Below are 27,873 nucleotides of genomic sequence, written 5' to 3' on the forward strand. Positions count from 1 at the left end.
TTCATCAAGTGCTTTGTGACAGAGATACTGTGTAATGCATAGGTCCTCTATATACTGCAGCAACTAAGGCTGTTACTATGACCACAGTCCAGCATCTAGAACAGTGTGTGGCACAAAGTAGGCACCAATATTTATTGATTGAGTGAATGCAAATGTAATGAAGCACAATTCAGTCACAGTAAAGACACAAGGAGCCAAAACACTGGAACCAATTATTGGGCTCTCTGGTCAACCAGCTTGATCTAAATAAGCTTAACACTCAGACTATCTAGAGTAACAACAGACCACTGATCTCTCAAGCAATGAATGCTGCTTCCCCCAGAAGAAGTAATATAAAAATTGTATAGCAGTGGTTTGGAGAATGTCCTTGGAGTAGACAGGAGGCAGTCCTGAGTCATGGTTAAGTGCAGGTCTATACTCTTGATCAAGATATCTATCTACTTTTATAGAGAAGGCAATACTGACAGGAACTCTGCCTGACTTTATCTCTAACTACTGAGAGATGGAATAACAGGTCTATTATACACAGCTGAAAGGACAGAGCTAGGGGGAAAAAACATGGAGTAAACCCGATGAGTGGAAAAATCAGCACATGTAATAAATGGAACTCTCCTGGAGTGAGAACTCCCTGAAAGCACAGGTAACCTAATGCATGAATGCTTCATCCAGAATCCCCAGGGACTGAATAATTTATTATTACTCTGCTTACATGTGTACAAATATGAGAGCTGGCTTAGATATTGCAGATACCAAGCTCTGAGGACGAGGAACATATTTCTTGCCATCATCACTCTGAGCCCGGGGAGAGCCAGAAGGAGGCATTTTATCCAGTACCTGCAGACTTATTTTATCATTCTGGTTTAAATATGTTACAGCCAACAGGCCTCCCCTGGAGTAGTTATTTGAACTTACTTGGGCCGGCTGTTTTAAAAAAAAAAAAAAAAAAAAAGGTAGACTGCGTAGACTACAGAGATCTGGTCAACTTGGGCACTTACCTCTGGGGAGATGGATGATGTCGTTTTCACTAGGCGTGGGCCACAACGGAGCCTCCAGGTCAGTCTCTCCATGATGATTTGTTTTCTCAATGGGTATGTTGGTTGGTTCTGGCACATACATTTCTAAAAGAAAGGGGCAGTTTTCATAAGGGATGATGGAGGGGCTGCTTACAGCTGACTTTGGTTTCTTCAATCTGAATGGATGGTGCATTCAATTCAGTACAGTATTGTCCTGGGGCATGAAGGGTGCAGTTTCTTTAATTACATCATTACTGCCAGAGAGTCACCAGCTTTGCAGGGGTGGGAAGCGAGTCCTACACCCATATCCCCCACCCATGTCAAAGTGGGCGGGGGGAGAGTTTTCTCCTCCACCAGGGTCAGAAGCTCTGCTTTTTTGTGTCAAATGGCCTTGGCCTATAGTTCTGTGCAAGCTGATGGACTGGTGGAAATGGAAGGATTTCTTTTACTTTCCATCAGCTAAATACTATATACCTTAGTAAACTGCTTCTCTTCAATCCATGAATGTGAATCACTTCTAGAAAATATGTCTTAGGAAGTGAAAAACTTAGAGCATCTTTCACTCTTTATGTAAATCCTTTGTGGCCTGGCTTAAGCATCGCATGTGTGCTTTGTCACCACTGGAACCACGTGGATTGGGAGGTGACTTCCATCATCTAACTTGATCACGTAGGCACTTGGGCCAGTAAGATACTACAGCATGAAACAAAACTAATGAGGATATTATTTATCCCAAATAGTTTTTTTTCCTTTTTTAATACTTCTTTTAATGTTTACTTTTGTGTGTGAGAGAGCAGGCGTGAGCGCACACGCATGGAAGAGCGTGAGTGGGGGAGGGGCAGAGAGGGAGGGAGACACAGAATCCGAAGCAGGCTCCCGGCTCTGAGCTGCCAGCACAGAGCCCGACTCGGGCCCGGACTCACAAATCTCAAGCTCATGACCGACGCTGAAGTCGGATGCTTAACCAGCTGAGCCCCCCAGGTGCCTCTTCTTTTCCTTTTTAAAGCTAAACTCTACAAGGGACCAGTGAAGATAGTTGAGAGTTTTGCTTGGCTCGTACAAATATATTTATATATCCTTTCTTCATCTGGCTAACAACCAGTCCAACATTTTTTTTAAAGTTACTGTTCTTTAGTTAAATAAAATTCAGCACAAAAGGTACAATCAAATATTTTCTATGTCACTTAGTAACTGCTGGAAATGCTATGCCTCTTGAACCTTCCTGGGCTGTATATATAAGGACAGCTAAAAGCTCTAAGTCAGTATGTGGCAGGCAAACACACTGGACTATATGCCCAGACATCTTTTAAGTAGATGAGATAATAGTAAGGCTAGGTCTCAACATGCTCTAAAGAAAGAATTCTTGAGAACCCCTGTTTTCAAAAGGTAACACAAAAGTCTGCATAAACCATTTCTCTCCTTTTGGCCAGATCCTGTCATGTTATTAACTAATTTTTATAAGGTTACTCAACACTGGTCACACTAAATATTCACTAATAGCCTAATTTAGTAAAAAAAAAAAAAAAAACAACATAAAATACAAGGTATAGAACTTAAAAGCGAACCAATACCCCAATACCCCCCCTGCTCACAGTGATTGGAGTCCACCCCAGTTTACCTGCATCTCAAGAAGAAGCAGGAAGGTGAGTTAGGGGAAGAGTGACAGGGAAGGGAGCACTTGCTCTGCTCAAGCGCTGCGCATTAACGGTACCGGGAGAGGGGTAAAGCCGGAGAGGGTAAGTAAATTACCCAGGATGACGCACCCAGGAACCGGCCGAGCTGGGATTCAAATCCAGTTCTGTGACGCCGTGGCCCATGTCTTCCCGGTTGGTGTCCCCCAAGAAGAAAGTTATTTTGGCTTTTTGTCCCTCAGTCTTTTGCTTTCTTACTTAAATACAGGTGACCCTTGAACAACATAGGTTTGGACTATGCAAGTGTACTTGTATGTGTTTTTGTTTTTTTTTTTAATCAGGACAGTGCTGTAACTGTATTTTCCTTATGGTTTTCCGAATATTCCCATTTCTCTAGCTTCCTCTGTTGTAAGAATACAGCATGTAATAGATACCAAATACAACTATGTGTTAACTGACTGTTTATGTTATTGGTAAGGCTTCTGGTCAACAGCAGGCTATTAGGGGAGTCACAAGTTGTACAGGGTACCTCAGACATGACCAGAGCTAGACACTTGAATACCTAAAACCTCTTGAATGAAAAAGAGAATCTACTGAAATACAGAAGCATGGGCCTGAGGACAGGCAATGACAAACTTTTCTGACCCATCTGAATCACCGCAAAAGCATGTAACATGCACGGTTCTCAGGGGTCCTGATTCTGCCCCGGTGGGTGGTTCTGGGGCAGGTGGGTCAGGCAAGGGGTCTCATTCACTCGCTGACAAGCCCTGAGTGTGTGACATGAATTTCCTGGAGGGGTTTGGAAAGACAAGTGACCTTGACATTTATGTGACATCCTTCTGTGCCACAGCATCTCTTAGTGCCTCCCCTGTGTGTCCAGCACACAGCACTGAGCCTTCCCATCACTCAGGGGCCACCCTACCGCTGGCCTCTGAGACCTCAGTGGAGAAGCCAGTGTGAGCTCTATTCCCCTAAACCTGGCAGTGTCAACGGCTAAGCAGCCACCCTGACACCCCCTACCCAGAGGGGGATCGGTTCAGTTTCACGTCAGGGTGTTCTGGGGGAGAGCAGCAGGAAAAACCGTTTTGAAATCCTTGTGCCTTCTAGCTGCATATGTGTAGATTTCAAGTGACACGCGCCCAAACAACAGACAGTTCAAGCCTTCCCCCCACAGATGCTGACAAAGGCTTGGCCACAGTGGGAAAGGAAGAAGGGTGTGCCCTGGATGAGGGCAAACGTCTTACAGAGTGATTAATCATCCAGCCCTGCCCACAGATACTTCCCGGGCTCTTCACTGGTGGTGGGTTTGGGGAGACAGCCTTGAGCAAGACCAGTCCTGCCCTCAGGGGTGTCTCTCAACGAGGGGGCTTCTCACGCTGAGCACTCACCACCTGCCCTTGGTACGGGCTTGCTCCCCGACACGCAGTACGGCTCGGATCACAATCTACCTACAACTCCTCCTCCATCGCAAAACACCCCGTGCTCCAGTTCAGAGCCCTCATGTCCACCGGGAGAAGGCCGTTTCCCTTTAACGTGAACTTACAAGGGAAGTAGTGTCTGAGCAGTTTTGCCAAAAAGGATAAATCTTTCAGCAAAATACTACTTGGACAAACAAAAAAGAAGTGTGAGAATTACTGCATTTCCATGCCTAGACCCAGGCCTCCCATGGCCAAGACCTGTGACCGACCCCAATTCTCACATGCAGCCCTTCTGGCATAGACTGGAAGAGCCCTGCACAGCTGCTGGTGTTGCAGACACCACCTTACACCTGGCCAGGCCATGCGGCTCACGGCGCGTGGTCACAGGTAAGAATTACTCCTGTGGTCATATTTGACCTGAGCTTCAGAGGAACCCAAGACCACTTACTGTGGATAGATTTTACTTTCAGAGGCACCTGGCCAGTTGTAAGAGCCACCTTCCTTAACATGTCCTTCTCTGGAATCCGGGGACAGGAGGCCAGGGCCACACAAGCTGATGCACCATGTGTTTTGGAGGTAGGACCTGCAGTCAGTCAGGACCAGAACTCCCAGGTCAGCCAGTGAGTTGTAGGCCTTCGGATAATTCAGTGAACTTGCCTGAGCCTCAGCATTTTCTGTAAAATGGGACGAGTACTAAGCAGCGATGCAGCCCAGGCACGGGTTTTGTGCTCCTATCCAAAGAGGTCGAAGGGGGAACATGCTTTGCAAAGGGGGAGGCTGTCCACAATGGTAGTCGGTCTGTGCAGAGGGCAAAGCGTGGGTCCTGAGTTATCCCGATGATTAAACGGAAGACTGGCACTCCAGTGGAGCCTCCTGACCAAGATCACACAGTGCACCATTGAGCGAACAGGACAGGAGCCCAGCCTTCCTGGCAGGACACACTTAATCAAATGTCAAGTGGCAAAGTGCGGCTGATTGCAGTTTGCTTAGAAGATGGAGAAATGATTCATCAATAATACATCAGATGCAGAAAGACGAGTTACAGAAATTAAATTTCCATCCAACAGTAAATCCTAAGTCACTGGAGAAATCTTTCATAATGAACAAGGATGTAAGCAAGATGTGCACTCTCTCCTGTCCTAAACTCACAAGCCAAGAAGAGAGCCTCTTTTCACTTTGTTCCTACCACCATCACCTGGATTCGGGGCCTTGCTGTCACCACCTGGGACATTTGCAATGTGAGTTACAGCTGTCCTGGCTTCTGGTCTCCCCTTGTGTTAGTCCCTCCTCCCAAAGCACGCCTGTGATCATGTCATCCACCTGCTCAGAAGCGAGCCTCCCATTCCCTACAAACGATGGCGTCTATGCTCTACATTTGACAGTCGAGGCCCTAAAAACCCTGGCTTTACTGGGAAAGCCTCCAGACTGGTTTTTGCTTGCACTCGCCCTCCACATCCCCCAGTCCAGGCTCAACTCAGCACCAGAGACATCTCGTGAAAGGGAAGGTCACCCAGCTTCCCTCCTTTGCTTAAGACCCTTTGAAGCCTCTTTCCCACTCAGCGAAGCCCTGTGATGATGGGGAGGCTGCAGCTCCCCTTAGCCTCCTGCTCCCCGGGCCCATCCACGAAGGCCTTGAACATGTGCAGCATGTTCCCAGCCCATGGCTGTGCCCTGCCTGTACCCAGAGGGTATTGCCTCCTCCCCGTGAGTCCTCAAGTCTTCTGGGTCTCATTATAAATGTCACCTTACCAAAGCGAGGCGCTGTCAGATCATCCTGTGGAAAACCACACGGCCGGTCCCTCTTCCCCCTTTGCCCTGTGTCTGGCTTCGCTTTTTTCCACAGTCCTCAGCCTCACCCTGGGTGCGGTTTCTTTATTGCTTGTTTCCTGCCTGTCTCTCCCCCGCAAAATGTAAGCCCCGTGTGTACAGGGCGCTTTGACTCACTGCCATCCCCCCAGGGCCCAGGAACAGCGCTGGCGCACAGCAGGCACTAAGTGAGTCTTTGTTGAGGGAAGAAGGTCAAGTCTTGCCATCTTGATCTCAGGAGCGCATTACTGGGGAGATGGGTAAGGAACGTGGGAGGCACAGGTGGTGGGGAGCAGACAGACTGGCTCCCCTGGCCCTCTGCACGGCCCTCAAGGAGTCCATGTCCCCCGTGTGCAGACGGTGATCGCATGGCAGAGGGGAAACTCTCGCTCTCCGTCTGCGCCTCACATGGGGCCCGTGAGGCTGAGCTGGGAAGGGTACCCGCCTGCAGACTCAGAATATGGTTCAGCCTCCTGACCCGGCAGGACGTCCCTTCCGTTACAGGGGATAAATCAGCGCCCAATCAGGGCTCTGCTGCCAACCAGCTAAATGGAGGGTGAAAAATGACACTCTTTGGGTGCTGACCGTCCTGCTTCACGACCACAGTATAGATGTGCGGCTGCCAGGCCTTGGCTCACTGTACTGCGCGGACAAGTTCTCTAACACAACGCAGCCAGGAGACACAAGAATCAAGGAGGCGGCGGGCTGGGGGAGGAGCTGGGTGGCTGTGGGGGCCGGAGGCTTGAAGCTCGTAGGTGGATTTTGGAGCTCACATGAAGGGTGGGCGTGGGGAGAGGCGCGGGGATGGGGTACCCGTGGCTGGGGTCTGTGCGGAAGAGATGAAGCTGGGCACGGGGCTTGGGAGCGGGCTGCACGGACAGCCCAGGTGCTGCTGGGATTGATGAGCCCAATACAGACTGAACTGTATTCTTTCACCGCAGCTCTTCCATTCCGATTCTGATATATATTCCCCTCGCAGTGGCTGTGAAGTGACCCCCTGGTGTGTCCGAGCCTGGGCCATGTGTCTGTGCGACCCGGAGAGCCTGTTGTGCCTGTTGGGCCACGCTGCCATGGACACTTAGAGCACGCAAGTGCCAGGAACCAGAGTGAGTCTCGCAGGGAATCCAAATGAGGCTCTCACCCTGATGGCAGTCTCTCCAGCTACCCCTACCCCGACCCCAGCCCCATCGCCGCGCCGGGAGACCTCGGCCACGTGCCTGGGCGACGCGTGCCGGCAGACCGGTGTCCCGTGCAATCACTAGTCCGGCTTGGTAGCCCTGGCTCAGATACCTGGACACATTGGGCAGCAGCTTCCCTCCACGTTGATGGGCTCGACGCAGGGCAGCGGCGGGCAGCTGACGGTGGAGCAGAGGGTCTGGCCCTGCAGGCAGTAGCAGTGCGTGCAGCTGTCGATGTCCCAGCGCTCCTCGTCGGCGTAGGCCTTCCCGCTGAAGTGGCACACGGCCTTCTTCGGAATCGTGTCCTCTAGCGAAAAGAACAGCACAGGGTGGAGTTTGCTTCATGTGACAAAGCATGGCATCTTATGACACTGGACACCTAAGGGGCAACGGCTCTGTACGGTCACAACGCCCTTCCCACACGACTTTCCAGCATGTGGCGAAGCTTTCGCTTCCCCAGTCCCCTGCCGCCATCTTCCTCGGTGCAGGAGAAGCTGCAGGGAGCTCGTCTTGTGGCCTGAACCTAACCAAGGGCCACAGAGGCCGACGCACGGCAGTAACGGCTACAACCAGGTGGGAATGCTACCCCCTGCATAAGTGTCACTGGATCGTCACTGCAGAAAATACAACTTTAAGCACACTAGGTCACCACTGAACACACTATAAGAAAATAACAAATTCAAACGGAGAAATGCATTGAGAGGTTTTATGTGGAAAGAGGAAAAAAAAGTCCAGCTGAGTATAGTTATAGAAATGATTCATGAAACTCCTACTTTCGTAGTACTTTCCATCCTTCGGGGACACCGGACGGACTTCCCTCTCATCAACCAAGGCGTTCCAGCCTTAAAAACCACCTCAATTCATTTCAATCCAGTTTTTCCAGCAAACTACGGTTTTTGACAATATATTTTTAAGAGTTATTTTTATGTGTGAGAATTTACAGCTTTTAGAACACTCTGCTCTTCTCTTCCCTCATCTCCCCCGCCATCCTCACTCCCTTCCTCCGACTTTTTCCTAGAACCTTCCTCCTCCTGGTTCACCTGAACCTATTTACAAGTGGGCACATTGCAGAGCCAGCCTGTCTCCCCAGAGTTTAAGAACAGTGGCTCAGAGTGAAGTCCCAGTGACCAGCAGACACAGGGCAGGTCAGTCTCGGGAGGGGCACTTCCTTGTCACTGGACAGGCCGATGACTGGGTGACACCTACCAAGCTGGGGAGATTTTATGCTCAGATTCTAAAGGCGCCTCCACTTCCCACTGGTCACTGATAACTGAAAAACGCTAAAGGAATCTGGGAGGAAGGCTGTGCTGTCGGGGCTCAGGGTTCCTCCTGGAGGGCATTAGGGAAGCCCCCACGCAGGCAGTGTTTATCGCCCAGACCCACAGGATGGACCCAGAATGCCCAAGGGGGCGTGGAGACAAGTGAAGGCTTCAGGAGCCATCTTCTTGCAGCTACCCCAAGGCCGCTTCTAGCTGCTCTCTGTGTAGACCCAGCCCAAGGCTTCCTGTTGGGCTTCTCCAGAGGGTGCCACAGATTTGGTGTCCACACTCCCTTACCGCTAGGATATGCTGTTTCCATAGCTACATCTCAGGCTGTTACAGAGGCTTAGAAGCAAGCACAGGAAGGCATCTATGTCAAGCGTCAGAAGGCACAATCTCTGTTTCTTAATGTGTTTTCATAGTTTCCCCACTTCTGCCTAAGGCTCAACAAGGGATACAGAGTAACCATGGGAAGCTCTCCTTGCAAACAGCAATGCTTCCTCATTCTCTAGTAGAATGTATCTCACCATATTTGTGAATGTTCCATGGAAAGTTTCCTGGTGCGCTGACTGCTGGGCTTAAGAACTTGTCTGGAGGCTTTCAACCCAAACCCACGACATTAGTTTTTGCTAGTCTGGAATCCTTAGGGGAGGCAACTTCATTAAGACATCTCAAATGTCCATGTCAAATGGCTGAGTGGAATCATTTAATGAACCCGATTCGAGTAATAGTCTGACCTCCAGCCAACTTCTCATTGACGACATTAGATTTGCCATGCAATCGAGAGTCTATTATGCAGAGAATTCTTTATGAAAGGAAGCATCTCTTCGTGAAGCAAGATTGTGGATTCTATTTTACACAGACCTTGTAAGAGCTCATGGGATGGACCAATATCACTGCATAAAATGTGAATAATGAATTACTGTGCCAGGAGCTTAGGAAAGAGAAATCCTTGACTGCCTCCTCCAGCACATTCTCTATGCTTTACCTCCAAAAGCACCTGTGCAAGTTCCTCTTGGAGAAAGGGAGGGAATGAACTCAGGAAGGATGGGGACTTCGTAAAAAAGAGATTCGAATCAAGGCCAAGCACAGGTTATTTTCTCAAGATCTAGGCAAAGGCACATTTTAAGATATTTAACTAATTACTGCTACTGATACTTAGGAGGCTAAAACTGTTAAAAATTACACTGAGGGGTGCCTGGGTGGCTTAGTCCGTTAAGCATCTGCCTTCGGCTCAAGTCATGACCTCGTGGTTCTAGAGTTCGAGCCCCGCCTCAGGCTGTCAGCACAGAGGCTCCTTTGTGTCCCCCCTTTCTGCCGCTCCCTGGTTCGTGCTCTCTCTCTCTCTCTCAAAAATAAACATTTAAAAATAATAAAATAAAAATTACTCACATTAGAAAAATTGTATGTTGAACATCATAAAGACACTCACTCATTGATTCTACAAACTTTTACCATCAGTGAGAAAGAAGGTGCGACCATGAGGACCCTGACCCAGAGGACAGCAGAGAAGTGGTGGGACAGGTGTGGGGACAGGACTCCTCCTCACAGCACAGCAACTGCAGTGAATCGAACCGTGAATTTAACACAGAGCTGCCATAGAGGGCGAAGCAACTACCGGCTGGGGAACCGGGGAAGGCACCGCTCAGGACTCGATGTTCGGGTTTTACTTTGAGGGATAGCAGAAGGTGCAGAAGGTATAGGAGGGGCATTCCATGCCGGGGACGGTGTGTCCGACAGCCACACTGGGAGAGCAGGAAGAGCGTCAGGCTGTCCTGTGTGCACGCGCGGGTGTGTGCTGGGGGGAATGGGGAGTGTGTATGGGTGTCCACACGTGGGTCCACGCACCATGGCTGGAGATGAAGGTGGGGTCACACGGTAAAGGGTCTTGAGTAACAGGAGTCATATTTAGATTCCTTCTGGTAGAGAAGGGAAGGGGCCTTACCAACTGCATTCATAGGAGGATGACTCTGGGAAAGTGATATGGAAGACTGAATGGGGAAAGGGAGAGGAGGACACCGTTCACAGGGATGCGGTGTGGGCCAGGTTAAGGCGGCATGGACGGATGGGGACAGGCGAAGCTGGAGGTTTCTAGAAACGGTCAGGACATGGGCGCTGGGGAGGCAGCGGCATGAAGGGCTGCCCGGCTTGCGAGGGGGTCCAGGCGGAGGTGACTGCAGGACAGGAATCACTTCCCCGCGGTAAGAAACACAGAGCTGGGGAACTGGGCGGGGGCCTGGTCAGGCGTCATCAGATGCTCCCAACTCCAGTGGGCTGGTCAGAGCTGCACTGATCGCTCCTCACACACGTAAAACTCTCTGCGTGATCATGACCATGAAGCTGCTGCTAGGACAGAGCCATGCTGGGGCACGACAAGGTGAAAGAGGACAGATTTCGGTCACGGGGAGCTTCGGGTAGGGAGGCACCCTTGCGGCATGTGGGGTAACTGGCAGTACCCTTCCGGTGACTTTACAGAGCTTATATTCCCTTGAGCCAATAATTCTTCTATGTAATCTATCCCAAAGGCATAATCAGAAAAGGCCTCAAGTGTTTTTTTGGTGGATGTTCATCACAATATCATTTATAACAGCAAGAAGTCGGGGAAGAACCTGTGCCTGCCGATAAGAGAAGCTGAAATGACTCACGACGCAGTCACGAGACAATACCGTGCAGCTCTCAAACCGCACCATGTATGCGGAGGAAAACTAAAAACTGTCCAGAAAGAAATGAAAATGTTAATAGTAATTGTTAGAATCAGGTGAATTTTTCTTTTTTCTTTTTTTTGCAATGAACATGAGTTACTTTTGATAAAAAGGCAGCAATATATGAAATGGAAATCTCAAATACACAGACACATGAGCATGCATTATCCACGTGACTTGCTCCCCCTTCTCAGCGACCCCCCCCAGCCCTGCAAGCAAACACACACACACACACACACACACACACACGAGAATACTGGGGAGGGGAAGAGCTGAATCCGAGCCTGGTTCTAAAGAACCCAGCCGTGCGGTGTGGTGCTCCCTGGATGCTACCGACCCGCTCTGAAGAATTCCAGCAGACCGTAAGAAAACCAAACCAGAGAAGAAACACCAAAGATCAAATCTGGAGCTACAACACCAGGCAGGGTTCATTAGTAACTACTTCATCAATTGTAGGAGATCACTGTCCAAAAGACAATTTGTAAAATGATATGAGAGCAGCTACTCTGAACACCTTGGGAGATGCTGGGTTGAACCAAGAACTCTGACTACATGCTGGGTGAAACTAAAGTTCTTTGGTTTTGTAATAAAAATGTGTCTTTTCCTAGAATTCAGTGACAATTAAGGACTCAAAGGAGGGTGTGATGACAGGGCAGAGAGCGAACTGCATTAAACCTTCCAGCTCGCAGGCTCCACGCAGTCGCGCAGAGAGGGGGTCCGACCATCACGAATCCGGGGGCTTCCGCAGTCCTAGCAAATCTGCCATGGACTGAATTTTCAGGTACTCCTATCATTTTGTCTCTATTCCACTGAAGCTCTGCTCATCACAGATTACCTCAGAAGCATCTTGCCTTCAACATCATTTTCAGCTATGTGAATTCCAATTTGAGATTAGGAAGCTATTTTATTAGGTCTATGGAGCACCTGGGTGGCTCAGTCGGTTAAACATCTTGACTTTGACTCAGGTCATGATCTTGCAGTTCGTGAGTTTGAGCCCCACGTTGTGGTCTGGGCTGATAGCTCCGAGCCTGCTTCGGATTCTGTGTCTCCCTCTCTCTCAGCCTCTTCCCTACTCGCACACTGTCTCTCTCTCTCAAAGATAAATAAATGTTACAAAAAATTTTTTAAAGCTATCTTACTAGGTCTAAAAACCTGGCGGTGCCATGTTGATGGCAGCATTATTTAAAATAGCTAGGACATGGAAACCACCCATTCATCGGTGGATGGGTAAAGAAGTTGTACACACACACACACACACACACACACACACACACACAGAGGAATATTATTCAGCCGTAACATATGAAAAATAAATCCTACCATTTGTGACATGGATGGACCCTGAGGTCTTATGCTAAGTGAAATAGATAAATACTACATGAACTCACTGAACTGTGGAATCTAAAAAAACAAACGAAGCACCAAACTCAGAGAAAAAGAGATCAGACTTGTGGTTACCAGAGTGGGGGTAGGGGGAAATGGAGAAAGGTGGTCAAAAGGTACAAACCTCCTGTTGTAGGATAAATAAGCATCAGGGTTGTGACGGACACCACAATGACTACAGTTAACACTGTTGTCAGAGCTGTTAAGAGAATAAATTCTAAGAGTTCTCATCACAAAAAGAAAAAAAAGGTTTTTTAACTACATCCATGTGAGATGTTAACTACATCGATAGTGGTAATCATGTCACAATGCACATAACTCAAGCCACAATGCTGCATGCCTTAAACTTCCCGGGGATGCATGTCAATTATTTCTCAATAAAACGGGTAAAAAACCTGGGGGTGGTGGTGGGTAGAACACAGAGACAGATGCCAGTGGACTGCTAGTTAACAGCCCCGCCTCAAAGAGTGAGTCTCGTCTTGGAGGTGGCAGAGCGAAGAGGGGCCCAGTGCCTCAAAAAAGACCTTGTAAAGGGACGTGGCTGCAGGATGGAGGGACCTCAAAGTCTGCACCGAAGGCCAAACCAATATTGAAGTTCACTGTGCAGAGCTTGGTGAGGCCACCGGATCTAAGCACTGAATGATGAGCACTCTCACAGCTGATCTTCTTAAAGACTGGAGGTCCGAGGAGGCAGATGGCAGAGGTAAGAGGAACACCATATGGTTCTGAAAGAGGGGACCTGGGCGCCACGTACTGAAGAACCGAAGAGCACCCGCCGAGTGTCCACGGTGCTCGAGGCCTCCACGCCACCCCGTCTCACAGAGACCCTGAGAGGCGGGGCAGTCTCGTCTCCTCTTCGGGAAACTCAGGTTTAGGCGGGGACGAAACCTGATGTAAGCGCACCAGAAAGTGGTGAAGCCCACATACACCAGACTCTATCTAACTGCAAGGCTCAAGTTCTTTTCAACGAGGTCTACTCGATGGCTGGCTCCTTTCCTTCTATCCCAGGGGCACAAAGACCCCTCTTCACCCGGTCTTCAACGTGCCAGGGCCTCTCTGGAAAGAAGACAACGCCTTCAGGGGAAGGCCAAGCTGGTTCCAGCGTGCTGCCTTGGGGTGAGCCTCGGTTAGCTGTGCAAGCCTTTCGCCAGGACTGGCAAGCTTGAGGACAGGGACTTCAAGCCACGATGAGACACCCATTTCAGAGACTCGAACAGGGAAACCCTTCCCCTCTACTGCTTGCAAGGAGTGCTTTTCTACGGTATGTCCACACCGGATTGGTTTGAACCACAGTACCAATACTTTTCGTAAGGGGGAAGTTTGCTTCTTCAAACACGCTTTAAAACAAAGCCATGTACGTTTAAGACTCTACTGAATGTTCAGGTAAAATAAATGAAGGATTCTTGGGTTTAGGAAAGCCCTGATTAATTGTTTCCAGGATGGCTGCTCTGTGGCCCAGATTAATCAATTAGAGTTTGGGTAATGAGGCTTTTTACAAATATTTTTGCTTTTGACTAAATCTCACTTGAAAGGCAAAGATCTAACCAGAGGCCTGAGCAGAGAGTCCCTGGTGCTGCCTGCTGGATTCTGGAGGCCCTTTTGGTTCCTGCTTACTGGTCATACCACCTCCTCCTATGGCACATTTGAGTGAATCTGAGAGGACTGCCAGAGAGTTTAAGAAACGACTCAGTTTACAGGGAGACATGGTGGCTGTTCTATGTAATTTGAGGTTCTAAATAACAAAGTCACCATAGTCTTTTAGGGGAAAGAGCACAGTTGGAAGTACACACAAAAGCATTTTGAGTACTCTGGCTGAAGAAGGGTGTAGAAATGGAGACATGGGAACATTCAACTGAAAGTGGTCTGCGCAAGTTTATATTTGGCTGTTGAGTGGGCTGTGCCACCTGACTGTTCTATTTATCACTCCAACTGGTTTGTTTACATTGACAATGACATTATTTTTATTCTTTGATACCCAATGATAGTAACCCATTTGCTGAATGCCTACTATGCATGGGCCGCTATACTAAGTGATATATAGGAGTCAGTTCTGTTTTGATGTCCACAGCCCAACAGGACAGAATATTACCCCAATTTCACAGAGAACTGAGGCATGGGGAGGTTACATGACTTACCCAAGCTGCAAGGAGGTGGCAAGGTCTAGATGGGAACATTGTGGGTGTGGCTGCATGGTCCCCACACACCTTCTGCCCACCTCATGCCCAGTAGGATAACCTCAGAGAGGGTTCCTTCCTCATGTCAGACAAATGAATGTAATTATTACTAACTAACCAATGGGCACTTAGGTTTCCTACCCCTTATATTTGTTGGGGCTTAAGGTTTTTGTCTTCAAAGGTAATTCACCTTTTAACTGACTGCCTCCTACATCTGGCACAGTCCTCCAAGGGGACAGAGATAATGAAGTGGTTACTGAGGACTCATGGTCTTTCTTTGGCAAATCTCGATTTAACATCTCTCTCGGAAGAAGAGGATTAGAGAAGACTGTTCCAAGAAAAACATGAGGTATGACACTAATATAATCCGGGTTATTTTTAGGACAAGCACATCAGGAGTTATATATCCAAACAAATGTGCTCCCCTTCTAAGCAGTCACTACAGAAGGCTATAAACGTATTCCGGTGACACTGCCCTTGCCTCACACGGCTTTGGAATTTTCCTTTTGCAGAGACGTCCACGGCCAAGTTTTGACCCTCGCAATGAAGACAGTTACTATTTTATGGCCACTCCTTGGCTTAGATCAGCTCTGGTATTTCGTCTCCTCAGCCCTGCCTCTCTGATCCGTGAGACCAGGTCCGGAAGGACTTTGGGTCCCTTCAGAAACAAAGTCCCTGTGGTAGCAGGGGGACCTGGTTCAGGAGTCCTCACTGACACTGCATCAGGAGCCGGGGGCACTCGCGCACGGCACTCCTTCTGTGAGGCCATCTGACTCCGAAAGGGCATGCACACACGCCTTTTCTTTTTTGGATTCAAACAGAAGCAACACTGTATTGCATCGTGGATGACTACGATAAAAGCATGCCACGGCTTCCTGTGGGGTCAGTTTGGAGAATTCCGCATTTGTGTTTTTGTTCTTTCCACTTTCCCTGATTCTGGTTCCTGCGAAAGGGGAGGAAGAGGTGGCAAAGGCCTTGAAATGTCAAATCCTTTCAAGCTGACTTCTCTAGTTGCTTAAACTTGACCATCTCACTTCTTTCCAAGATAAGAAGTCTTAAAAGGCTGTTAAAGTTGGAACTTTGCTTTTGCTCTTGAGTGTTCACCACAACACCATAAAGCTGATTAACAGGTGGGGAAACCCTAGAATCCACAACTGTGTTGTTTGCTCCCCTATAAAGATCCAGTTCAGTGTTTCAGAAGCCACTGACCTGGGAGCTCAGGCCCTGCTCTGACCATGACCATGACCATGGTGAGGGATATACACTGGCCTCTGAAAAGGAAGCATCTCCAGATTTCTACCCCCACTTTCCTCCAAGGACGAATCTGAAAATGAAGATGCCCTTGAAGCTACGCTCTACTCAACTCTTCAACTGCTGCCAGGAGACAACTTTCCTGTGTAGACACTTGAGGTTCTAAATGCGGGTGTGGCGGTCATGCAGGCAGAGTGCTGGTGTGGGAGTCGCTTCCTGGGAGGAAAGCAGGCAGCTTTACCGACGGCATCAGCTCTTCCCAATCTCCAGGGTACTACGTAGAGAGGAGTTAACTCCGGGTTCCCAGGCCGAGAAACTAAATGCAGCTCCTACTCTCAGAGCAAGTCCCACCGCAGAGTCACCCCGGCAGCAGTGGGGACGGGTGCTTTGTCCTTTCTGTACCACAGCCCTGAACGCTGGAGACGCAGTGGCGCACAAGACAGAAGAGGTGTTCCTGGATCGGGAGGATCTCATCAGCGGCCCAGGGTGCCAGGTCCAGACACACAGGCCAACCGCAGGCTGTGCCAGTCATGTTATACTTCTAGCTGGTTTCCTAGGTTTGCCGCCTCAGGGACTTACAGAAAACGTTAGTGCGATCATTTCGATCATTCCAGCAGGTGTGAGAAGGCATGGGGCACCCTACAGAGGACAGGGGATTCAGACTAGGGGGTGGAAAAGGCAGCTGAGAACCACCAGGGACGCGGCTGACCTGGGGAAATACTTTAAAAATTTTTAGCTTAGAAACTTAACATTGCACTGCACTGACCTTTCTCTAACTGCCGCAGAGGAATAAAATGCTACTATTATATTTTATCTTCTTTTAACTGGTAAAATACCCAAACCCCTGGCCTGTGATGCCCTTTTCATTTCCCTGTCCCAAAGGTGGGCACGTGCTGGGCACGTACTCTACATTTGGAGAAGGGATTGACTGTGTGTGCCTCCCGTTTGAGAAACCAGCTTTACCTGTGTTTCCATAAAGAGGAAACCAATAAACCACAATGACGGAGGAATCTGAGCAAAGAGTTCGTAGGCCACTAAGCGGTGCGCGGAGACTTGTGGGCACAGATGAGCGTGGATTCTGAACACGCTGGCCCACTGGGCCGTTCTTGATGGGAAACGAATGGAAGAGCAGAATGCAAGTGATGTCTTGCTAAACTCAGATGCAGGCGGTCTAGATAATTTCAAAAAGGCCGAAATCTAATATAGTAATCCTACCAGAACATGGTTAAATGTTTTTGGCTAAAAAATGCAAAAAAATATTTATTGATTTAACTTGAAACCTGAGTACCTTATAACTTTTAGCTTCTAGTAAATAAAACATCTACTCATAACTCATTTTTGTAAAAAAAAAAAAAAAGAAAGAAAAAAACCTCCCCAAACCTGAGACAAATATTGCCATGTAGTTGAACACCTACCTCTCTATAACGTCTTAAAATACTTTGAAAGCAGATATGACAACCATTTTAGACACTTCTTGGAAGTCCATTTGGGCTTTACTTTATTCTATTTCTTGGGGTGGGAGTCAAGGTGCATTTATAACGGCCAAAAGAGCCTTTCAGCTTTCTTCAACATACTAGGGAAGATAGGTAATAGAGTTACTAGAAAAATTATGAACTTTCCTGAGTTCACAAACAGAAATCTCACCAAATCAGTCCACATGAGGACTTGTGGCTGATTCCCGCACATGCAGAAGACAATTTTTCAGTAATGGGACTTAATCTTAAGTGTCTGCTATGGGTTGATTAAGCACTTCATGGATGGAAGTTCAAGGAAATATTCCATTTTCAACTTGAACTGAGGTCCCGTCTCTTATAAGGCCTACGACCCTTCACGGAGATTATACACAGAAACCATTTTGAAAGTACTTAATGTAGTCTAAAAGGCAGAATTCTACAATGAAAGATGAAGGTAAGGAAAACATAATACTTCCTTTGGGACCTAAGGGAAGCTATCCATGTAAAAGAGTACAGAATTTTGTGAAGCAAACCTTGAGCAGGGAGCCACTGGACTTCCCAGAGAAGGTTCCTGCTGTCACCCCACCAGCAGCCTCCAGAGGGTCTGCCGACTGACTTCAGGTCTGAATTCATTTCCTTATCAGAAATGTAGCCTTCCGTACTGGGGGTGTTGGGGGGGGGTCTTTCCCCCAACCACTAGACAGCCCAAAATCAGGGCTGGTCTCCTGGACAGGAAGAGGAGCAAGGCACATGCTGGCGGACCTCTCTGGAGACCCCAGGGCCAGCCTCCCTTCTGGGCATCCGGCCTCACGAACACAGGACGGTGTGCTGGGGCCCACAGAAGGACAATGGCACTTAGAGGCTCACCCAGCTGGAACCAGCAGAATCTCTGTTTACACAGCGGGGCCTGGAAGGACACTGAGGTGCGCAGGGAAGGCTGAATATGGCCCGAGCAGGACGAGGTGCCTCCCAGGATGCGGGAGGTGACTGCGACGGTGGTGGGTATTGAAGCTAACGGTGCGGGCCGAGGTACACCACCGAGACATTATCTGAAATATCCTTGTCCCTCAGAAGCTCACCACTGGGATGTTATATCCAGGCCTTTCACTTGCAGAAAGGCAGGTACTACTTTCCAAGTGAGCTCTCAGAATCGATTTGGCGTGTGACCCAGATCAGCTGCACTCGGTTAGAAGAGCCCTAACTGTACTGAAGCGAGCACTCACGGTGTGTTGACTAAGTACTCTCACAGGTGTGTGTGCATCACTTAACCGTCACTTAACTGTCACAGCACTTTAGCAAAGCAGAGAACAGTATTATTCCCATTTCACAGATGGGGAATGAGCTGGGGTTACGATGCATCACTGAGACATAAAGCTGGGGGGGGGAGGGGTGGTGTGTGTGTGTGTGTGTGTGTGTGTGTGTGTGTGTGTGTGTGTGAGAGAGAGAGAGAGAGAGAGAGAGAGAGAACCCCTTTGTTCCAATTAAGTTCTCTTTCCAATACACAGAGGCATTTAATTTTAAGAAAACACGCTGAGAAACAGCTGTGAAAAATGTTGCACTGGAGATGCCAGTATCATAACATTATGGCTTAAAAATGTACAATATTTAATTCTATGGGTTACAGGTCTTAGAGATGAGGAATTAAGTATTTGCTCTGTTTGATTTATGGGTGGAGTTAAATACACAATGATCAACAGATGTTCCAAAGAGATACTATTTAGATTTGTAATCTCTAAGGAAAGATAGCTAAACAAATTAACATTATCATAAACATAAATCTAAACAAAGATGAATGCTGTAGACTGATTTGGTAGAAACTCTAGACACTGCCTCTATTAAGAAGTATTATTCATAATTTTCTAGTTGAAGATCACAGTAGAGAGGAAACAGAATTATACCATTGCAACCAATGGCGTGTGCCAAGGCAGCCTGATTCCACGTGAAAGCTCTACCTCATATATTAAGATAAATATAATAAATATAAAAAATAGCTAATCTCTAATCAGACAATCTGCAGGAAAACCATTTTCAGAGACTCTTACAGATATGGGAGACTTAGAGACACTTAAAAGATACTAGACTTAAGGACATCTAATCAGGGTATCTTAACTTTGTTCACATCATACATGCCCATTTTGTAACTTGTATATACACTTTCACAACACAGAAATATGCAATTGCATACCTAGCATACATAAATACACACACACACACACACGAATGATTACCCTTGGACAAAAACTTCTCAAGTAAGGAAGATGGACTGACTCATAGATTTCCAGCCAGCAAATAGGACTTTAAATACCTGACCTCAAATGTATTCTAAAATAACACATGGTTACAAATAAATAAATGCAGAGCTGCCAAAGCCTAAGTTTTGAAGCAATATTCTAGGCACTGAGTAGTTACAGGACTGGGCCGGCACAGGAGCCGCTTGCCCAAGGGCAGTCCTGCCCACGGGCTGGCCTGATGGAGGGGCACACCTGCGCCTTAGTTAGTTCCCAAAGTCAACAGCAGGTATGATGTGGCCATGATGCAGGCCTGGAAACCCCATACGCTAAATTGAGAAAGATCTTAATGATGAATGTAGTGCTCGTTAAAATATCTGTCCAGGAACGACTAAACCGCTGGACCTGGCCAGGGGCCACCGGAGTGCTGACGGTGCCCCGTACAGAAGCCGTCTGCCCTCCGGCAGACATCAGAGCGAGAGGGAGGCGCTCAGGGCAGGCATCCCCGTGAGCAGTTACTGTGTAAAGGCTGCTGGCTGCATTGTTTCCTGTCATTTAGGAGTGATGGAGTAAAGACCTCACTGAAATCCTTTTTGCTCTAGGAAGGATCTAGAATGGCATGTGGGATACTGTCAGTGATAAGGCCATGAAGCTGCCTTGCATGGTGAAGCGTGTCACAGTGAGGGCATCTGCGGTTACAAGAAGCCACATATCAAATCTGCCATCACACATTAGAATTCCCACCACACCTTTTACCTTCACCTGATTTATGCACTCAGGTCACCTTCTGATTCTTACTCCTCATTCCGTGAGCCATCCTAACAGCCAAAAAGCCTAGGAAAATAAAATCTAAATTCGTGTGTAACTGGAATATGAAAACATTAGGGAATCAGAAAATGTTTCACTAAAATGACTGGGTAATTACTACTTAGTTTCTTTCTAGTACAAGGATGAATTCCCAAATGATGGGTATTGTAAGTAACGAGACAAAGCTGTTCACTTCTCGAAATTAATCATCAATCCTATTAATTATGTCTCTATTACACATTCTATTAAATTAGCACACATAATATGAGGTCTTCACACATCAAAAGAGAAGCATTATCATTGCACATTAGTGACTTGATCATTTAGCTGAAAGGAACACAAATATTCATAATGATACTACTTTTAGTAGAATCACTGCTTTTCAATTCTGTTATGGTAAGAAAAAAGGATACTTCGCAAGGTGAGAGAAGCATGCTTTGGGTTAGAAGTTTTGTCGCTAAAAAACAAGAGGTCAGATTAAAGGCAGGTTTGAGGTTTTTAGAAATCTGTATTTGAGAGATCTAATTAGTTCACTCAGGGACCACAGCCATGCTGAGGTTGGCACTGCAGGCTGGAGTGAGGCACACGTGGCGCCGGAAACAGAGTATCTTGGTTTAGAAGAGCTGGTTTCAAACAAGAAAGCCTAGAGCAGGAGACAGTGCGAGCACTGGTCCTTGGGCCTACCGGGGAAGCAATGTGGTGCTTGAGGACATGCAAAACGATGGGCTTTTTCTTTGGTCGGGGGGTCTCTGGATGGTGACGCAAGCTTTGCCACTGAGGCACAGCCAGCAACTACCAGCAGCGTGCTGGCGCTACCGGGCTCAGAGCCCTTACCAGGGGCCCAGGCTGACGGGAAGCTCCTAAGAGAACCAAGCCTGTAGAGGCCAAGGGAGCTAACTGGAAAGTCAGATAGGAAATCTTCATATCACAGTCATGGACTGAACTTGGCTTTGGATGCTCGGACATAAGGGGGAGAAAGGATGAAGGCCATTCCGATAAGGCTACTTGCAAAATATGTACAGTGTAGACGAAGGGGCTCAGTGACTATTTCAGAAATAAAACATGTATGAAGCATTACGATGGATGAATGAATAATGGAACGCAGTACTATTCAGCCAATCTTCAGTCTCCCCAGTGTGCTCCCTGAAGGTAAGCCTTAGCTTTATACAGGACAGCATCACGCCCGCCACTGACACACAAGCTCCACTTTATCATGATGAGCTTGTGTGAATGACAATGTAGTGAAAAGCTTGCAGACTAACTTAAAACCAAACTAAGAAATGTGGACCAAATCGGCAGTTAACTCTCCACACTAAAGAAGAATGTACAGCCTAAATCACACAGGAATCGGAATAGGAGATACGAAGGCCAAAAAAACAAGCAAAAAAATAAAAAAACAAAACCAGAAACAAACCCCAAAGCCCCACAAATAACAAAAAAAGGCAACCAACCAACCAACCAAACAAAAACAAGAAAGACACAGACTACTCTTACTTCCAGGTTTCTTTCCATGAATTTAAATTTGTTAAATTGGTTTTGAAAAAGAAGTCATTTACTATTTACCATACGGAAACACATCTAGTAGTTCAATAATTCACTAATTACAAATTTACCAATTAAGTAGCAAATATAAGAACTTTCTTATCTAAAGAAAATAATCTGAGAAGTTTTAACACATGAGAGATTCACCGCCAGCAATTTCCTCGGATGGTGACACGGAATTCTCAGCCTCCTGGGCCCTGGTTTCTAAGTCTGATCCACGTGCCTCTGGTTGATTCACAAACTGCACTGGAGTTTTGATATTAAAATACGGTAGTAGTGGTTGTGCACTTCTCCTTTCTGCTCATCCCCTGGCCTGAAATGGTGGCCTAGTTACACCTTTTATTTATATCTCACCAAAGGCTGTGTGACTTTGTTGTATAAATTCTGGTCAGCTCTTTGACAAAATAAGTAGCACTACGTTGTTTCTGGCTCCACTTAGGAGCTAGGAAGCTTATGGCTATTACAGAAGGATCCAATGTCTTGGTCACTAAAAGGTAGGGCGACCATATGTCCTAAATTTGCTTCAGACACTTCTGGTCTAGAGCTGTTGTCCCATAATTAAAAGCCCCTGTTTTCTCTCTCAAAAGCATCATGGTTTGAAGAATAAATTACATAAGTGGTCACTCTATTAAAAAAAGGGAATTCGGCTTCCAAACATACACTTTAATGCTCTCTGGGATGACACTGAGAAAAACCTAGCTCTGTAAAATTCCTCAGGGCAGAAACTGTGTTTTTAGATTCTTTGTACCTCTTATATACCAACACACAGAATAAGACTCAGAGGAGGAGGCCTCCTGTCTAGTGGCCAGAGGTCACACAGTCAAGGAGAGGGCGCTGTCCTGATAAGCTTGAGTTATGGCCAATGTGTACCTGAGAGCCATTCATCAGTTCTCCTTTAAAAACTGCTACTAAGCGCTGTGGCCAGAAGATCGTTCGCATTCCTCAAGTATCCCCCCAAATACACGTAATTACTTGTATCTAGGGAGCAGGCAACCATCTCCAACGGTAAATGCACAATACATGCAATTCATGCAGCTTGCCTAATTTTTCACCTGCTACTCCGATTACACGTCCGTGAGTGGACTGAGAGGTGTCACTGTCTTTCACCTGACTTCAGGCGCTTTAACTCAATACAAAAGCAATGGAACAGAGGGAGAGCCTTGGGAGCGGGGACTGGGTTTTTATTAGAGTTGCCAGCTGTCTGAGCCTTGCCTTCTGGACTCCGGAACGGCGTCTGGCTTATGTCCTAGGACCAGGTTCAGTAGAGACATCAGGGGCAAACATACATATGTCTTCTGCTGACAAGCTGTATCCCCATGGGTCAGAAGAAGGAGAGGGTTCTGTCAGTTTCTCAGGCCTCACTTTGTGTCCCGAAGGCCCTTAACATGGACAACTAACTGCTTGGTTTTAAATGGAATCAATTAAGTGTCAGCAGACAGAGGAATACTTGGGACACTAAACCAGTCTTTTGTATTCAGTTGATCTTAAGACAGCAGCAAGCTTTATGCGCTAAGAGTACCTTAATATGGAACGTGGTGTTTCTCTATAAACAGAAAGACCACTGTAAATAACAGGGTGAAGAAAGAGCTGACTATTGAAAATCCTGGGATAGCAAAGGAGCCCAACAGACTATGACAGTTGTAGAACATCACGGCATTCCGAGACAGCATTTCTTTATTCTTAACGTGTTTCATCTCATGAGCACGTCTTCCCCATCACCCTCCTGCCTGATCCTACCACTTTGGGTCTGCATGACATGTCAGAAATGTTAACTGATGTATGCAAATGGCTGTCAATGCAGATGTAGTGGCCACTGGTAGAAACCCGAGATTTTGTTTCGTGCTCTTACCTATGCAGTAGGGACAACACTGGCCTTTCCTCAAAACAGGTCTTTCACAGGAGACTGAAGGGCAAGACTCGGAGTAACAGCTAATTACGCTGTCCATGCACACGCAGCTGGTACACACGTCAGGCTTCCAGGACTCGGCTGCCAGGAATATATCCCCTTCCTCATTTTTGCAGTAACTAGGCACACTCTCATTATGGGATGAGGAAGGCTGAAGAGGTTCATCTGGAAAAACAAACATAAGGTCAGCAGGGAAAAGATGACGCTATAAGGCACCAACTGTGCAACACCGTGAATATGACGGTGTCTTAGAAAAAGCACATACAGTCACCGTGGTTCCGTACGCCTGCTGTATAAGTGCCTCAGGACTGAAATGGCAAGTCTGACTTGGGCAGGGTCTTGAATTTTAAAAGCAAGACAATAAGGACCACAGAAGACCTGGTACCCAGATTCTGTTAGTTTTCTGTACAACATCAACTCTACTCTTCCTCTGGAGCTTACCCAAATCCTGGTTTTTTTGGAAGTGGGGGGTGGGGGGTGGGATCTGAATCGCAATAGGTGTAAGTCAACTGAGACAATCCTGCTCCCTGCTTTTCCAGTCTCCTTTACGACTAAGGGTGGCCCTATCACCCGGTGGCGGCTAATGGGACTTAATGGCTAAGGAGGGGATTTCTGGGAAAGCTCCCACTTTCTTGACAGAAGCGCCGATGTGGTGCAACTCCCACATTCTTCCCACCTGGAACAGGAGTGTGTGGTCTGTAGTTGTAATATCCTTATCGTACCTGTAGGAGACGAACCTCGACATAATCTAAGGTAACGATCGATGCCGATAAACACCTGCCTCCACACTTCTTGTAACGTATGTAATAGAAACTTCTATTTGTCTAAAAACTGTAGCTGGGTTTCCTCTTACATGCAGCTATGTGCAGTCGAACCAATTAATATCCAAACAGATTTTCACTGCACCTTCGAAACCCCCATTTGTAACATCCCAATGTTCAGGCATTCACATTGATGGCTAAAAGGTGATGGAAAATCTAAATTACTCAATATGGATGCACCCCCAGAGAAATCATCTGCAAGTCCTTTGTGCTTTTGTTTAAGACTCTGACCAAAGGGTTCCCAGATACATACAACTTGAAACAAAATAATGTTACCAGAAAACCCAGTTATCTCTTTGGGTCCTGGCATCCACTGAAATCACAAGAAAAGCTGTAACCTCAGGCAGAAGGTACCACTCTGGGGTAGAACAAAGAAAAATATGACAGCGAGGCTCCTAGTTCAGAAATGTGACAATGCTGCTAAGAGAAAGCACTTCCAACCACCTTTATCACTCAAGAGCTTGGAAACAGCCATGATGTCCTACCTGGCAAACCTCTACATTTTCTCATTGGCCACACGGTCAAAGGAATTATCATATGCTCCTGTGGGAATCAATCTCATGAAGGCTGCTATTTTCAGCCACAAAACAGAACTGAGATAGACAGGGAGTTATCACAGTGATGTAGAACCTCTAAATGTCATATTCTCCTTCTATCCACCTCACGAATATGTCCTACAGACAACAAGTTTGATTTAACAGGAGCCTCTCTGAGGAGCAAGGCGGTTGCTTTGTTTTGGGCTCTTTCTGAGGAACAGACGGGAGTCGGCAAAATGGAATGGGCGCCATGCCCTCTCCTTGAAGTCATGTGACCATATCTCCTATTGCCAGTCCCAAAGGTATTCCCAAGTGAAAAACAGACATTGGTTCCACTGCTCCAAATGTGCTCTAGGTCCAACTTCAGGATGCTTCCATAGATGACATCCATATGGATTAAAAATGGGGAGACGGGATTCCTTTCTCAGTGACCTTTTCAGGGTCATCCATGTCCAGGGGGGGTTTTGGCATGAGGTTCCTCTGGGTTACGATAGCTTAGCTCTTGCAAGCAGTATCCACTCTCACATCTAAAAATTCAGAAGAGGAAGCAGGGACAGCAGGGCTGGATTTAAGAAATAGCAGGTGAAAGGAATATCCTAGAGTCTGGAGGCCCCCTGTCGAGGCCTAAAGAAGACCCGGGGCGGGGGCCACCACTAGGTGCTATCAGTGTTGGAGCAGGAGCCAGGACTGAGATGCAGAGTCTGGGCGCTCCCTTCCCTGGGCAGGAGACCCCTAACCCACCCCTGGCTGAACAGGTCATCTGGGAATCTTGCCCATGGCGTCTTCCTTCTTTGGGTCTCTCTTCCTGTTTTCTTCCCACTCCAGAGACCCCCTCTTTATACATCTGATTCCAAATATGAACTCTTAAACTTCGTTTTTACCAACTCCTTCGCTGGTGTTCATCCATTCCTTTTGTGTCTATTCTCTACCTCCCTCTCTCTCCTATGCTATGCTGCTTTCCAACTCGAAACAGTAAAGAATGAAAGAGAATTTAATAAATCTTTAAAAAGAAAAAAGAAAGAAGTGTTCTTCCATTCTCTCCCTTTTCTTACTTTGGCGAAGCATCACCACCTGCAAGGACGCTTGATCTTTGTGACCCCACTTCTGTTTCCAGACCTTGCTCTAAACCCAGGCTAGAGGAGGGAAGGTGGAAGGACCAGAAAAGGGACAGAGGGAGTAGCAGGGCACCCTAGGGTAGACAGAGCTCTTCTAATTGTACATATGCCTCATTTCTGGGCTACTTCAGTATGCAAACACCCTAAGGTTAGAGATGGTCTTTTTCTAGATGTGAAATATACCATTTATCAACACTACTGTTAAAATTTACTGTGAGGAAAATGACGATTTGCATTTTAAGACTTTTTAAAATCGCTGCAACATAACAATGAATGGAAAGTTTACGAAGCTCAATTATGGGTCAGGTGACTTATTTTAAAGTAACAGCATTCCAGAATGCTCTCGTTCACAGATAAAAGAGGAACGTCTGAATGGGGAGACATAAAGCAACAAATCCTAATGTTTAAGACAAAGGTGATCACCGAACTCTCTCTCAGGTTATACGTTAAGAAAGGACAAGCCAACCAGGTAGAGGTTAATAAAGTCAAAGCCAGTGTGCAGGGGGGTCTGTTCCCCTTAGGAACTGAAGAGAAAAACATTACAAGGGTGCACGTGAATAAAATAGTGATTAAAAAAGAAAAAGATAATGAGGGGCGCCTGAGGGGCTCAGTCAGTTAACTGTCCAGCTTCGGCCCAGGTCATGATCTCAAGGTCATGAGTTCAAGCCCCACATCAGGCTCTGTGCTGACAGCTTAGAGCCTAGAGCCTGCTTCAGATTCTTCAGCTTCCTCTCTCTCTGCCCTTCCCCAGCTTGTACACTCTCTCTAAGTGAACAGATGTTTTAAAAAAAATTGTTTAAAAAGTAATAAAACACATGGGTTTATGTTTTACTGAGTAGAAATACTCAAAGAATATACATGTAGAAGGTAAATGGTTATTGATTTAAATGGAAAAGACTAAAAGTTAAGCAACAACCAAAGAAAAGTAGCTGTGCTGTCCGCCTGGTGATCTTATATACACAAACTACCTTCTGGAAGAAAAGGAATATATTCCGCTGTTAATTATGAGTGCTACTTTAATTATAAGACCAGTAACTTATGTTTAAAGTCTTGACAAAATTTCATCACATTTGTATATTTGCATCACGACCATAAATACGCAAGCAAAGGCCAGGTTACCTGAGAAGTAGAAAGGAAACAACACTCTATGTGTGCAGTGCTGCTAGTCAAGTTAATCCTTTTGGATCATAATTTGTCATTACAGATTTGAGGGGGTGAACATTACGCATATTTTAGCAACTCTGTTTAACATTCTCAAATCATCTCCACTATCCTTCTCTATTTCAGAGAATTTTATTTATGTTATTTATCAGTAAGTGCTCTTCACATCTGTTAAAGACAACGATGACTTTCCACATTAGCAAAATCATCTAGAATAGTTTGGTGCAGCAGGACTGTCTCCCAGATCTGAGAAGGAGGGTTAAGAGACAAGAGCGGCAGGAAGAAACGGTCTTTTTCCCTCCCAAAGTCACCTCGAGTGCAAGGCATATTAATTACATAAATACATTTGGTTGATGGAGGGGAATGGGTTGAGGAAGGAGGCAGCCAGCTGTTCCCGCCTGGGTGACTGGCTCCGGGGTCTGGCACCTGCTACGTGGGGCTCAGCCTGGCCTGCTGGCACTGCAGAATGACAGTCCCTGGGCCGAGCC

The 27,873-nt window shown here is 46.9% G+C and overlaps 1 protein-coding gene across 1 annotated transcript in view; it reads right to left on the reverse strand.

The window, feature by feature from the left end:
• Window positions 1-27,873, reverse strand: part of CRIM1 (cysteine rich transmembrane BMP regulator 1) — a 186,356-nt gene that overhangs the window by 5,300 nt on the left and 153,183 nt on the right. Inside the window, exons 13-15 of the mRNA XM_029937961.1 lie at window positions 23,696-23,917; window positions 7,159-7,353; window positions 996-1,118 (exon numbers count right to left, since the gene is read on the reverse strand). Of these exons, the coding sequence (XP_029793821.1) occupies window positions 996-1,118; window positions 7,159-7,353; window positions 23,696-23,917 (540 nt within the window). The remainder of the gene's footprint in view (window positions 1-995; window positions 1,119-7,158; window positions 7,354-23,695; window positions 23,918-27,873) is intronic.

This window comes from Suricata suricatta, chromosome 4 (genome assembly GCF_006229205.1).
Source record: "Suricata suricatta isolate VVHF042 chromosome 4, meerkat_22Aug2017_6uvM2_HiC, whole genome shotgun sequence".
NCBI classification, from domain to species: Eukaryota; Metazoa; Chordata; class Mammalia; order Carnivora; family Herpestidae; genus Suricata; species Suricata suricatta.